The 15,151-nt window shown below is 42.0% G+C and overlaps 1 protein-coding gene across 11 annotated transcripts in view; it reads right to left on the reverse strand.

Moving 5' to 3' along the window:
* The window catches only part of LOC133609842 (sickle tail protein), a 264,761-nt gene that overhangs the window by 67,363 nt on the left and 182,247 nt on the right, over positions 1-15,151 (reverse strand). For all 11 annotated transcript variants that reach the window (XM_061965843.1, XM_061965837.1, XM_061965840.1 and 8 more), the window contains 2 exons: positions 12,917-13,112; positions 5,751-5,949 (listed from right to left, as the gene is read on the reverse strand). In XM_061965843.1, the coding sequence (XP_061821827.1) occupies positions 5,751-5,949; positions 12,917-13,112 (395 nt within the window). The remainder of the gene's footprint in view (positions 1-5,750; positions 5,950-12,916; positions 13,113-15,151) is intronic.

A 15,151-nucleotide genomic window follows, 5' to 3' on the forward strand; every position in this document is an offset into this window, starting at 1 on the left:
GGTGTCGCCATCGGAATACGGTCGACGTCGCACCAGCCCGGTTCCCCTGAACAGCCCGGCCAAGGGCACATATCCCGACACAGGCATTGATAGTCTTGCATTAGTAGCCATTTTCGTCCTAAAAGCTTTACTTGTAGTAGTACTCCAAAGACATGATCGGAGCTGTTCTCTCGCTGTATGGGCTTTGAGGCCGGGAGGCTTGTGCCAACCTTAAGCAACCACGATTTTTACAGCCCTGATAAAGAGTCGGTCACAAAGTACACATCACACTGGAAGCGGAAGTCAGCTGCTTATCGTTTGAACAACGAGGACAAATATGTGTGCTTGACTCAAAGGCCTTGTTCACACTGCAGGTCGATTCCAATGGTTTTGCCCATATGTGACCTGAGGCCCTTTTCCACCAACCTCCCCACTTCCCTGGTTAAATAAAGTTCCCCCTGTGTTTCCACCAAAAACTACCCGGGTAGATTTAGTTCTTTAGGAACCTTTCCGAGTTCCTCCTAGCTACCATGAATTGATTAACGTGGACCCCGACTTAAACAAGTTAAAAAACTTATTGGGGTGTTACCATTTAGTGCAGGGGTCGGCAACCCGCGGCTCTAGAGCCGCATGCGGCTCTTTAGCACCGCCCTAGTGGCTCTCTGGAGCTTTTTCAAAAATGTATGAAAAATGGAAAAAGATGAGGGAAAAAAAAATATTTTTTTGTTTTAATATGGTTTCTGTAGGACGACAAACATGACACAAACCTCCCTAATTGTTATAAAGCACACTGTTTATATTAAACATGCTTCACTGATTCAAGTATTTGGCGAGCACCGTTTTGTCCTACTAATTGTGGCGGTCCTTGAACTCACCGTAGTTGGTTTACATGTATAACTTTCTCCGACTTTCTAGGATGTGTTTTATGTCACTTCTTTTTCGTCTCATTTTGTCCACCAGACTTTTAACGTTGTGCATGAATGCACAAAGGTGAGTTTTGTTGATGTTATTGACTTGTGTGGAGTGCTAATCAGACATATTTGGTCACTGTATGACTGCAAGCGAATCGATGCTAACATGCTATTTAGGCTAGCTATATGTACATATTGCATCATTATGCCTCGTTTGTAGCTATATTTGAGCTCATTTGGTTTCCTTTAAGTCCTCTTAATTCAATTTATATCTCATGACACACTATCTGTATGTAATATGGCTTTTAATTTTTTGCGGCTCCAGACAGATTTGTTTTTGTATTTTTGGTCCAATATGGCTCTTTCAACATTTTGGGTTGCCGACCCCTGATTTAGTGGTCAATTGAACGGAATATGTACTGTACTGTGCAATCTACTAATAAAAGTTCCAAGTTTCAAGGTGGGACTTTGGTGCTCTGGGTACATCTGTTAAAGGGGAACATTATCACCAGACCTATGTAAGCGTCAATATATACCTTGATGTTGCAGAAAAAAAGACCATATATTTTTTAAACCGATTTCCGAACTCTAAATGGGTGAATTTTGGCGAATTAAACGCCTTTCTATTATTCGCTCTCGGACGTGACGTCACATCGGGAAGCAATCCACCATTTTCTCACTTTCGTCGGTATGTTTAATGCATCCAGCGGGGCATCACGACAAAATTAGGCATAATAATGTGTTAATTCCACGACTGTATTTATCAGTATCGATTGATATCGGAATCGGTAATTAAGAGTTGGACAATATCGGAATATCGGATATCTGCAAAAAAGCCTGGGGAATCTGTGGTGGGCTGTCCTATTTCTGGGGCTGAGGTTGCAGAGGTAGTTTAAAAGCTCCTCGGTGGCAAGGCCCCGGGGGTGGATGACATCCGCCCGGAGTTCCTTAAGGCTCTGGATGTTGTGGGGCTGTCTTGGTTGACAAGACTCTGCAACATCGCGTGGACATCGGGGGCGGTACCTCTGGATTGTCAGACCGGGGTGGTGGTTCCTCTCTTTAAGAAGGGGAACCGGAGGGTGTGTTCCAACTATCGTGGGATCACACTCCTCAGCCTTCCCGGTGAGGTCTATTCAGGTGTACTGGAGAGGAGGCTATGCCGGATAGTCGAACCTCGGATTCAGGAGGAACAGTGTGGTTTTCGTCCTGGTCGTGGAACTGTGGACCAGCTCTATACTCTCGGCAGGGTCCTTGAGGGTGCATGGGAGTTTGCCCAACCAGTCTACATGTGCTTTGTGGACTTGGAGAAGGCATTCGACCGTGTACCCCGGGAAGTCCTGTGGGGAGTGCTCAGAGAGTATGGGGTAACGGACTGTCTTATTGTGGCAGTTCGCTCCCTGTATAATCAGTGTCAGAGCTTGGTCCGCATTGCCAGCAGTAAGTCGGACACGTTTCCAGTGAGGGTTAGACTCCGCCAAGGCTGCCCTTTGTCACCGATTCTGTTCATAACCTTTATGGACAGAATTTCTAGGCGCAGTCAGGGCGTTGAGGGGATCTGGTTTGGTGGCTGCAGGATTAGGTCTCTGCTATTTGCAGATGATGTGGTCCTGATGGCTTCCTCCTGCCAAGATCTTCAGCTCTTACTGGATCGGTTCGCAGCCGAGTGTGAAGCGACTGGGATGGGAATCAGCACCTCCAAGTCCGAGTCCATGGTTCTCTCCCGGAAAAGGGTGGAGTGCCATCTCCGAGTTGGAGAGGAGATCTTGCCCCAAGTGGAGGAGTTCAAGTACCTCGGAGTCTTGTTCACGAGTGGGGGAAGAGTGGATCGTGAGATCGACAGGCGGATCGGTGCGGCGTCTTCAGTAATGCGGACGCTGTATCGATCAGTTGTGGTGAAGAAGGAGCTGAGCCGGAAGGCAAAGCTCTCGATTTACCGGTCGATCTACGTTCCCATCCTCACCTATGGTCATGAGCTTTGGGTCATGACCGAAAGGACAAGATCACGGGTACAAGCGGCCGAAATGAGTTTCCTCCGCCGAGTGGCGGGGCTCTCCCTTAGAGATAGGGTGAGAAGCTCTGTCATTCGGGGGGAGCTCAAAGTAAAGCCGCTGCTCCTCCACATCGAGAGGAGCCAGATGAGGTGGTTCGGGCATCTGGTCAGGATGCCACCCGAACGCCTCCCTAGGAAGGTGTTTCGGGCACGTCCGACCGGTAGGAAGCCACGGGGAAGACCCAGAACACGCTGGGAAGACTATCTCTCCTGGCTGGCCTGGGAACGCCTCGGGATCCCCCGGGAGGAGCTGGACGAAGTGGCTGGGGAGAGGGAAGTCTGGGCTTCCCTGCTTAAGCTGCTGCCCCCGCGACTCGACCTCGGATAAGCGGAAGAAGATGGATGGATGGATGGCAAAAAAGCCATTATCGGACATCTCTATCAACAAGCTTTTTGGTGTGTTTAGTGGGACAAGCGAAAGTTAAGTCGGAGAAAAATGCGGTAGTTTATAAATTATTTAGGCAGGTAGCAAATGCGTCAAGGACCGGTACCAGTTCCCGGACCTGTGGTTGGGGACGACTGGTCTACATGACATGTAATGGCGGTGGTTGGTCCAAATTGTTCATAGTTTTCGTTTTACAGATCATCTTCAAGCTGCTTTAACCGTCTTTCATACGTGCCGAAGCCCTCCTCCAGGCCACGCCTCCTTCGACCGAGTTTGCAACCTGTCAGCCATAGGGCTGCAATTAGCAATTGTTTTGATTAGTCATCGATTATCTTAACGATTAGTCGGATAATGAAGCGTACACATGTTTAATGTTTCTAATTTTTGCATCAACTTTTAATTGCAGTTTACCGTATTTTTCGGACTATAAGGCGCACTTAAAATCCTTCTCAAAAATCGCCAGTGCGCCTTCTAACCTGGTGCGCCTAATGTACGGAATAATTGTGGTTGTGCTTACCGACCTCGAAACAATTTTATTTGGTACATGGTGTAAAGATAAGTCTGACCAGGAGATGGCAGTCATACATAAGAGATACGTGTAGACTGCAATATGACTCAAGTAAACATAAAGAACATTACACACGGCACTCAAAAATCGGTCAAAATGTTTTAGTATGATTTTGAAGCCGCACCGCTTGATGGATTGTCGGCCCATTACGGCTACCGTAGTCAGACATACAAGTATTACTATGGTGTGTGTATAAGCACCGCAAAATGTCACCCTTTAGCAGACATTACCTGGAGTTTTGTTTCACAATATTATGCAAAACCAACTTTTTTCACCTTCTTGGATTTTATCAAATAAATTTCCCCCCAAAAAATGCGACTTATACTCCAGTGCGACTTATATTTGTTTTTTCCCTTCTTTATTATGCATTTTGGGACGGTGAGATTTATACTCCGGAGCGATTTATAATCCGAAAAATACGGTAAGTAAGTACATTTTATTTATAAAGCGCTTTTTACAGATAAAATCACAAAGCGCTGTACAAAACATAAGTGAAGTAAAACAACAATTCAATTAAAACAAAAATGATACAAAGTGGATTAAAATTGATAGTTAAAAGGTGCATTAAAGGGGAACATTATCACCAGACCTATGTAAGCGTCAATATATACCTTGATGTTGCAGAAAAAATATCATACATTTTTTTAACCGATTTCCGAACTCTAAATGGGTGAATTTTGCCGAATTAAACGCCTTTCTAATATTCGCTCTCGGAGCGATGACGTGACGTCACATCGGGAAGCAATCCGCCATTTTCTCAAACACCGAGTCAAATCAGCTCTGTTTTTTTCCGTTTTTTTCCACTGTTTTCCGTACCTTGGAGACATCATGCCTCGTCGGTGTGTTGTCGGAGGGTGTAACAACACGAACAGGGACGGATTCAAGTTGCACCAGTGGCCCAAAGATGCGAAAGTGGCAAGAAATTGGACGAAATTTGTTCAAAATACGAGGCTTTGGGGAAAGCCGACAAAATGGTCAGTCGTTTGTTCCGCACACTTTACCGATGAAAGCTATGCTACGACAGAGATGGCAAGAATGTGTGGATATCCTGCGACACTCAAAGCAGATGCTGACATCAACTCCAAAACTGGACAGATCAGCTTTCAGGAAAAGAGAGCGGATGAGGGTATGTCTACAGAATATATTAATTGATGAAAATTGGGCTGTCTGCACTCTCAACGTGCATGTTGTTGCCAAATGTATTTCATATGCTGTAAACCTAGTTCATAGTTGTTAGTTTCCTTTAATGCCAAACAAACACATACCAATCGTTGGTTAGAAGGCGATCGCCGAATTCGTCCTCGCTTTCTCCCGTGTCGCTGGCTGTCGTGTCGTTTTCGTCGGTTTCGCTTGCATACGGTTCAAACAGATATGGCTCAATAGCTTCAGTTTCTTCTTTAATTTCGTTTTCGCTACCTGCCTCCACACTACAACCATCCGTTTCAATACATGCGTAATCTGTTGAATCGCTTAAGCCGCTGAAGTCCGAGTCTGAATCCGAGCTAATGTCGCTATAGCTTGCTGTTCTTTCCGCCATGTTTGTTTGTGTTGGCTTCACTATGTGACGTCACAGGAAAATGGACGGGTGTATATAACGATGGGATATTGCGTGATGGGTAAAATTTTGAAAAAAACTTCGAAAAATAAAACAAGCCACTGGGAACTGATTTTTAATGGTTTTAACCCTTCTGAAATTGTGATAATGTTCCCCTTTAAAAATTTGGAGAGCAGATTCTTTCTTTATATAAAAATAGCAGAGCGCTCCTGTTGTATAGACACGGCAATTTTTTTTATAACTCTCCCAAAATAAATAGACAAAAATCAACTGCCCACTGCATAGATTATACTCCGGCTTACCTGACATCGCTGAGCTCGTAGTACATGTTCCTCATGTCGTCTTTGACATAGACCGCCACGCTGGGCGACTCCAGCATCTTCATGGTGAGCATCTGAGGGAAGGCACTAACGAACAGGGCGCGGATCGTGTCGATGCTGGTGATCTCGTTGGGCATGCGGATCTGTTTGGTTTCGTCTCCGTACTGCAGGTAGAGCACGCCTGCAAGGAGATTACGGCTGTTAGCCACCAAGACCCTGAACAATGTAGGGCTGGGGAAACAATTATGTATCACGATACTTTTGAACAGTGTAGTCTTAATATACAAAAACCCAAAACCAGTGAAGTTGGCACGTTGTGTAATTCGTAAATAAAAACAGAATACAATGATTTTCAAATCCTTTTCAACTTATATTCAATTGAATAGACTGCAAAGACAAGATATTTGATGTTCAAACTGATAAACTTTATTTTTTTTGCAAATAATCATTAACTTAGAATTTAATGGTAGCAACACATTGCAAACAAGTTGTCACAGGGGCATTTTCACCACTGTGTTACATGGCCTTTCCTTTTAACAACACTCAGTAAACGTTTGGGAACTGAGGAGACCAATTTTTAAAGCTTTTCAGGTGGAATTCTTTCCCATTCTTGCTTGATGTACAGCTTAAGTTGTTCAACAGTCCGGAGTCTCCATTGTGGTATTTTAGGCTTCATAATGCGTCACACATTTTCAATGGGAGACAGGTCTGGACTACAGGCAGGCCAGTCGAGTACCCGCACTCTTTTACTATAAAGCCACGCTGTTGTAACACGTGGCTTGGCATTATCTTGCTGAAATAAGCAGGGGCGTCCACGATAACGTTGTTTGGATGGCAACAAATATTGCTCCTAAACCTGAATGTACTTTTCAGCATTAATGGTGCCTTCACAGATGTGTAAGTTACCCATGTCTTGGGCACTAATACACCCCCATACCATCACACATGCTGGCTTTTCAACTTTGCGCCTATAACAGTCCGGATGGTTCTTTTCCTCTTTGTTCCAGAGGACACGACGTCCACAGTTTCCAAAAACAATTTGAAATGTGGACTTGTCAGACCACAGAACACTTTTACACTTTGCATCAGTCCATCTTAGATGAGCTCGGGCCCAGCAAAGCGTTTCTGGGTGTTGTTGATAAATGGCTTTGGCTTTGCATAGTACAGTTTTACCTTGCACTTACAGATGTAGCGACCAAATGTAGTTACTGACAGTGGTTTTCTGAAGTGTTCCTGAGCCCATGTGGTGATATCCTTTACACACTGATGTCGCTTTTTGATGCAGTACCGCCTGAGGGATCAAAGCTGCTTTTATACACCCACCTGTTCCCAATTAGCCTGTTCACCTGTGAGATGTTCAAAATAAGTGTTTGATGAGTATTCCTCAACTTTCTCAGTCTTTTTTGCCCCTTGTGCCAGCTTTTTTGAAACATGTTGCAGGCATCAAATTCCAAATGAGCTAATATTTGCAAAAAATTAAGTTTCCAGTTCGAACGTTATTTATTTTGTCTTTGTAGTCTATTCAATTGAATATAGGTTGAAAAGGATTTGCAAATCATTGTATTCTGTTTTTGTTGACCATTTACACAATGTGCCAACTTCACTGGTTTTGGGTTTGTAGGTTACAGTTGTTATTTTTGTTTAAAGTCATGTTTTGGGGCAACTGTAAATCAAGGACGACAACGTACTGCTACCTCGCTGTGCGATGTTGTACAAAGGGTACAAAAGGTCAACAGTTCAAAGAAAACTGCACTTTTTTAAAAAACATTTTGCCCATTATTCACAATTCCTATGTGGGACAAGAACAGTCATGTGTTCCCTTTACTGTGCATTCCTTCTAGATAGTAAAAAACTGCTAGTACAAGGTGACGAACATTACAAGTAATGGACATTAAGCTATTCTGCCAACAAAACCCTCTGAGAAAACATCCAAAAAGCGCCAACAAAGCTTGATTTACACACCATGACCTGTACATTAGGATAGGATAGGACTTTATTGTCATTGCACAAGTACAACGAAACTATGTTTTCAGCACAAACCCGTTCAAGATTAGACAAACAAACAGTGTACAGGGTTACAGAACAGGAACGCTGATGGGTCGCCAAAGGCGCCCCGTAAAAGATGGGGAAAAAGGTAAAACGCTAGGGAACAAGATGAGTAAAAAAATACAATCAAGACTGGGCTCCTAAGGGGGCCTAGTCTGGAGTGGGAAAAAACCTCCATGCCATGCACACATAAACATGTTACGTTTAATCACGACAACTCGCAACAGAGGGGCGGGGAGTTGGAACCCTGGAGGTCGACTGCTGCTATGAAGCGCTGCCAGCCGTCCATCACCCCGAGGGGAATCAAGCGGTGGTGAAGGCGTGGGGTGGGGGAGGGGTTGTGTGTGTGTATATGCCCATTGTTTTGGGTATGTTGCTGTAGTGTTCATAGGCCTGGGGCCGTTCTGCATGCAAGCAAAAGTTCGACTCCAGGTGTCGTTGAGGAGGGAGGGAGGTCAAAAGCGTGCATCATTGAGGAGTCCTCTGGGATGTTTTCAGAACAGCCTGTTCCTGTTGTTTACAGCGTCAAGGCCATTCGAGGGAGTCAAATCGTAGATTAGGATGTTTGTTTTCCGCGAGCAGACATTACAATGGCTTGTCTGTTCTATTCGTTCATGCTGGCCCTCATATTACATTTTTCCTTTTCAGCAAGCTTCTCCATGATGTGATCCATCTTGCGATTCAGTTCAGAAATCGCCCCAGACTGTGATCCCACAGCCCGGCCCAATCTTTCCATTGCGACGAATAGCCTTTGGGCTCCTTGAGTGGCTGCCATCGTCTTACGAATTTGACGATACACCAGAGCAATGCCCAGCCCAATCAACAGGTGCCCCGCGATCCCGGTTCCAAATAGGTAGATGTCTTCCAAGTCCTCGATGGAAAGGACTGAGAGGCACATGATTCTCCATTTATCCCAGGAATCTCTCGCGTACCCCGCAGCAATGGTTCCATCAGGGCAGCCAGGCTCCCCAGAACCTCTTTTCCTCGTCGAAAAGATTTTGTCAATTGCGTCGAGAGTCCAGCTGATCATTTCCATGTCTGATGTTTAGATTTGGAGGACAGCGCAAAGAAAGAGGCTTCAAAAAAGTGTAGACAAGACAAAACAAAGAGAGCAAGCAGGGAGAAGAAGGGAGCGGAAAAAAAATGTGACTGCCCTCACCAGAGGCAAGACAGAAAAGAAGCAAAAGAGGACATGTCCGGTGAAAAGAGGACGTATGGTCAGTCTACCGTAGCCCGTTAGCTGCTAGCATGCTAGCAGCGATCGGTTTCACGTCCGTTGAAACCGATCGCTGCTAGTCCTCTTTTGCTAGCAGCTAACGGGCTAGGATAGACTGACCATACGTCCTCTTTTCACCAGACATGTCCTCTTTTGCGGAGCTGTCAGGGCGGAGTTTCTTAAATGCCTCAAATGTCCGGCGTTTTGAGTATTGTTTACACAACGTGCAGTACGCTACTTAATATGTCCGTGTGGAAACTCGTTCGGTACACCTCCGAACCGAACCGAAACCCCCGTACCGAAACGGTTCAATACAAATACACGTACCGTAACACCCCTATTATTTTGATTATTGTTTCTCAGCTGTTTGTAAATGTTGCAGTTCATAAATAAAGGTTAAAAAAAAAAAAAAAAACATATCCTCAGCGCATGCGCATAGCATAGATCTAACGAATCGATGAATAAATTAATCGCCAATCATTTTTACAATCGATTTTAATCGATTTAATCGATTAGTTGTTGCAGCCCTAATATATATATATATATATATATATATATATATATGTATATATATATATACATACACATATATATATATATACATATGTATACACATATATATACAGTATATATATATATATATATGTATGTGTATATATGTGTATATATATGTGTGTGTATATATGTATATATATATACACACACATATACTAAAAAAGTGCAGTATTCCTTCAGAAAAATGGTGCACAATGTGTATGTCATCCGGCAAGTAATATTTATGAGCTTATGTTGGCCAAATAGGGCTGTGTTTTTTCACCATGCATCAGAAGCCTCAAAGCAGGGTGTGTCTCGAGGACAGCGATTTAGGAAAACCAGATGTCCACAGAGTGTCTGGACACGCCCACACAGCACTTGTGTAAACAATAGCGGCCAAAAAAAAAAAAAATGTTCCACTTGTATTTTTGATCCATATCTCTGGAAAGTTCTGCTTGTCTATAGCAGGTTGGTCAGTGCGATTCATTGGTGAGGAGAAAATAAAGCTGATATTTCAAGCTGAGAACATGATAAAGCGCTGACATAAATAGCAGTTCACATTTCTGGGAAGAAAGTTGAACTTAAGGTGCTTGGACTGATAAAAAGACCGGGCCAGTAAAAGCGAGCAGACGTTAATGAGAGTTAACACAAGTCCAGCAAGCTCCATGAAGCAGACTGAAGGAGAGAGAGGGGGAATTAAAAGTGCTGACTCGACACGAGGAGCCCCGACTGGTGTGTTTGGGTTCCAGTAGTAATAACGTCACTCAGTCACAGCCTTTCCCCACGAGAGCCGCTCTGTTAGCACTTTTCGTCCAGATGTTTGCCAGCAAGACTGCAATTGGCTGAACATGCGTTGTGTAAATATGCAACATCACTGTGAACAAAGATGAATAGTCGTCTTGTGGTCCTGAGCGGCTGTTCCCAATCAGGACTCCGGATGCAACAATTAACCGGTTTTACTATTACCGTATTTTCCGGACCATAGGGCGCACCGGATTTTAAGGCGCACTGCCGATGAATGGTCTATTTTCAATCTTTTTTAATATATAAGGCGCACCGGATTATAGGGCGCATTAAAGGAGTCACATTATTATTATTTTTTCTAAATGTAAAGCACTTCCTTGTGGTCTACATAACATGTAATGGTGGTTCTTTGGTCAAAATGTTGCATAGATGATGTTTTACAGATCATCATTTCTGACAGTCGCTTCAGGATGCGCCGTTTTGTGGGCGGTCTTATTTACGTGGCTCACCTTCGACAGCGTCTTCTCCCCGTCATCTTTGTTGTAGCGGTGTAGCGTGCAAGGACGGGAGTGGAAGAAGTGTCAAAAGAAGGAGCTAACTGTTTTAATGACTGTGGAGGGAGGCGTGGCCAGCGCTGCCTGTGGGAGCGGAGCTCGCCGCCCCTGTCCAGGGTGCTGAGGACAGCGCGCTGAGACAGGGGCGTGTCAGGGCCGGCTTCGAAACACAGCTGAACAGGTGATTAGATTTCCCATGTGGTACGAGTTGTCTAATCACCTGTTGTCTTTAACAGTAGCGGTCGGGAACAGCAGGGGAGGAGGACTTGGAGAACTTGGAGAGTTGGAAGAGACAGCGACTGAAAAGTCGAATTGAAACTGTATGATTAAAACTCTGTTCAACTCTGCACGCCTGTCTCCTGTGACGTGTGTCGCAGCGGAACCGTTAGGAAGCGACTTCCACAAAGACTTTACTTCAATCAATAACGGAGCAGCATCTCCTCATCCGGAAACAACAACAAGGTGTGTCCCGTGAAAAACCGTCCGACCGGAACTCTCTAATAACTAAAGTTCCTTGGGTGAATAATGTAAACTCACTACACCAGTATGTTTTAGCGCTTTCATGGCGTGTTTACTGACAGATATAAGTAAGAACTTCACACTACTTTATATTAGAAATGGCAACAGTGGAGGATGAATGTCCTATAACAAGAAGATAGAGAAAAAGAAGAAGCTTATCGACTATAGAGTCGTCACAGACTACAAAGGCGGATGCGCACAATTTTTCAAGATTTATGCAGATCCCAAATACAGATCAGCAGGTACCAGAAGGTAAGAAAAGTTGCTTTTGCATAATATTGCGAAACAAAACGCCAGATAATATGTCTTACCTTATACACACACCATAATAATACTTGTATGTTGAAGCTAGGGCTGGGCGATATATCGATATACTCGATATATCGTGGGTTTGTCTCTGTGCGATATAGAAAATGACTGATATTCGAGTATACGTTCTCACGCAGTTGCTTTTAGCTGCTGGCATTACACTAAAGGCTCTTCTCTCTCTTTCTAGTCTCTCCTTCTCACAGAGATGACAAGACAAGTGCACCTTCTTACAGAGAGGTAGCAGCATGGGTAACGTTAGCTGTGGTGCGAGTGGTAATACGAGAGAAAAAAGGTGCAAATCTGGTAACAAATGAAGGAACAATTAATTCCCAAGAAAAACAGCACGGGGTCCATCGTCTGGCGGTGGTTTGGCTTCAAGTGGGAATATGTCGAACAGACAACCGTAATTTGTCAAGTGTGGGGCAAAAGCGTAGCTGCCTACACAAAGTAGCATTACTGATAATATGTAGCATCATTTGAAAAGTCACCTGCTAGACAGAGAATGAAGAGTGCTTACTCCGCATGTCAACATCTCAGTTCGGTGCCACACCAACAAAATGCAGAGGCAACCATTTCCACATCAACACCGTATGAAAGAAATAGTACACGACATAAGGAGATAACGTCCGCGGGAACCTACCACATAGCGAAGGATTTGATTTCCTATTATGCAGCTCATTTTTATTTGACACTTATTGACATATCTTGTGTGACACCAGGCACAAAAGTGCACTTTATTTGTTTTAAACTATTATAGTGGTGTTCTGTACAAAAAGTGCACTTTAATTTAGTGTTGTTTTGATATGTCATCTTAGTGACATCATGCACAAAAGTGCACTAATAGCTTGTTTTAAAATGTCTCTGACAATCTTGCACTTTCTGTTTTGGAAATGACATGAATGTTTGTGCCGCTGCTTAATAACTGTTAATAAATACACTTTTGCTAAATTGACTTAGTTGTGATTTCCCTCTCTGCATGAAAGTTAAAAGTAGCATATATTAATGCAGTATGAAGAATGTAGACACATAGAATCATCATACTGCTGTGATTATATGCATCAAGTGTTCATTCAAGGCGAAGGCAAAATATGGAGATATATATCGTGTATCGTGACATGGCCTAAAAATATCGAGATATTAAAAAAAGGCCATATGGCCCAGCCCAATCCATCAAATATTTTGATAGATTTCACCATTACAAAACGGCTGCCTGTAGCGAGACTCACCGAGCGAGCGGTCCTTGGTCTGGTTGGTGGACCGCACCACGGGCAGGCTGGCGCGTATCCGGGTGCCCCGGGTGAAGCCCAATGGCACTTCAACCTCAGACATGGCCTCCAGCGAGTCCAGCGAAGTCAAGGAGAGGTGGTCGACTTGGTCGCCCACGCCAGGCAGGGGGCTGTGGCTGTGCTTGGGGCTTCTACTCTGAAAAGGAAGGCGGGGCACAGAAGATGAGTCTCTGGACGATGGAGCTTACACAAATGTAGTAGCTAGCGTTAAGGATATGGCCTAAAATCGACACATATCGCAGCCTCCGGTGATAACAATATACATCACCATATAATATTTGTCATATAAATGATAATAGAACCATGCTGATGTTTGCGCTAACATCATTTCCAGTTGTATTATTTTATCAAAACTATTATTCATCTACTTCCTAATTTACTGTTAATATCTGATTACTTTCTGGAGCTGCTGATTACATTGTTGATCACGATTATAAAAACAATACAAAGGACCAACAATGTCAAATTAATATGACAATTATTTTGTTATATGCTTTTATTGCATATAATATTTTGAGCAAAATTACGAAACATATGCAAAAACTACTTTTGGCTCTGATTTAAAGTCCTAAATTCCTGTTAACAATAACAAACAAAAAAAAACAAAAAAAATGTTTGACAGCACAAAATATCTATGCTTGGTATTGTACCGGTACCAAAATATTGGTGTCGGGACAACACTAGTGTCGATGTTTGTTTAAAGTATATTTTTTATTGCTTCTTTATTTATTTATTAGATGCCTTTTACTGAATATGCATAAGCACTCTTTTAATATTATGTGATGATGCGTATTATACTGTATTCTTTGTTTTATGTGATTGTATGTCGACTTGTCTGCAATAAAGCGATTATAAAAACAATACAAAGGACCAACAATGTCAAATTAATATGAAAATTATTTTGTTATATGCTTTTATTACATATAATATTTTAAGCAAAATAACTAAACATATGCAAAAACTACTATTGGCTCTGATTTAAAGTCCTAAATTCCTGTTAACAATAACAAAAAAATATATAAATATATTTTTTTGTGATAGCACAAAATATCGATCGACTATGCTTGGTGTTGTACCAGTACCAAAATATTGATATCGGGACAACACTAGTGTTGACGTTTGTTTAAAGTATATTTTTTATTGCTTTTTTATTTATTTATTAGATGTCTTTTACTGAATATGCACAAGCACTCTTTTAATATTATGTGACGATGCCTTTTATACTGTATTCTTTGTTTTATGTACTTTATGTGATTGTATGTCGACTTGTCTGCAATAAAGCGATTATAGAACAATACAAAGGACCAACAATGTCAAATTAATATGAAAATTATTTTGTTATATGCTTTTATTGCATAGAATATTTTGAGCAAAATTACGAAACATATGCAAAAACTACTATTGGCTCTGATTTAAAGTCCTAAATTCCTGTTAACAATAAAAAAAAAAAAAAAATAACAAAAAAAAAAAAATATATATATATATATATATTTTTTTTTTGATAGCACAAAATATCGATCGACTATGCTTGGTATTGTACCGGTACCAAAATATTGGTATCGGGACAACACTAGTGTCGACGTTTGTTTAAAGTATATTTTTTATTGCTTCTTTATTTATTTATTAGATGTCTTTTACTGAATATGCACAAGCACTCTTTTAATATTATGTGACGATGCCTTTTATACTGTATTCTTTGTTTTATGTTCTTTATGTGATTGAATGTCGACTTGTCGGCAATAAAGCGATTATAAAAACAATACAAAGGACCAACAATGTCAAATTAATATGAAAATTATTTTGTTACCGGTATATGCTTTTATTACATAGAATATATTGAGCAAAAATAACGAAACATTTGCAAAAACTACTATTGGCTCTGATTTAAAGTCCTAAATTCCTGTTAACAATAACAAAAAAAATATATATATATTTTTTTGACAGTAAGAAATATCGATCGACTATGCTTGGTATTGTACCGGTACCAAAATATTGGTATCGGGACAACACTAGTGTCGATGTTTGTTTAAAGTATATTGTTTATTGCTTCTTTATTTATTTATTAGATGCCTTTACTGAATATGCACAAGCACTCTTTTAATATTATGTGATGATGCCTTTTATACTGTATTCTTTGTTTTATGTACTTTATGTGATTGTATGTCGACTTGTCTG

Source organism: Nerophis lumbriciformis, linkage group LG07 (genome assembly GCF_033978685.3).
Source record: "Nerophis lumbriciformis linkage group LG07, RoL_Nlum_v2.1, whole genome shotgun sequence".
In the NCBI taxonomy this organism is placed as follows: domain Eukaryota; kingdom Metazoa; phylum Chordata; class Actinopteri; order Syngnathiformes; family Syngnathidae; genus Nerophis; species Nerophis lumbriciformis.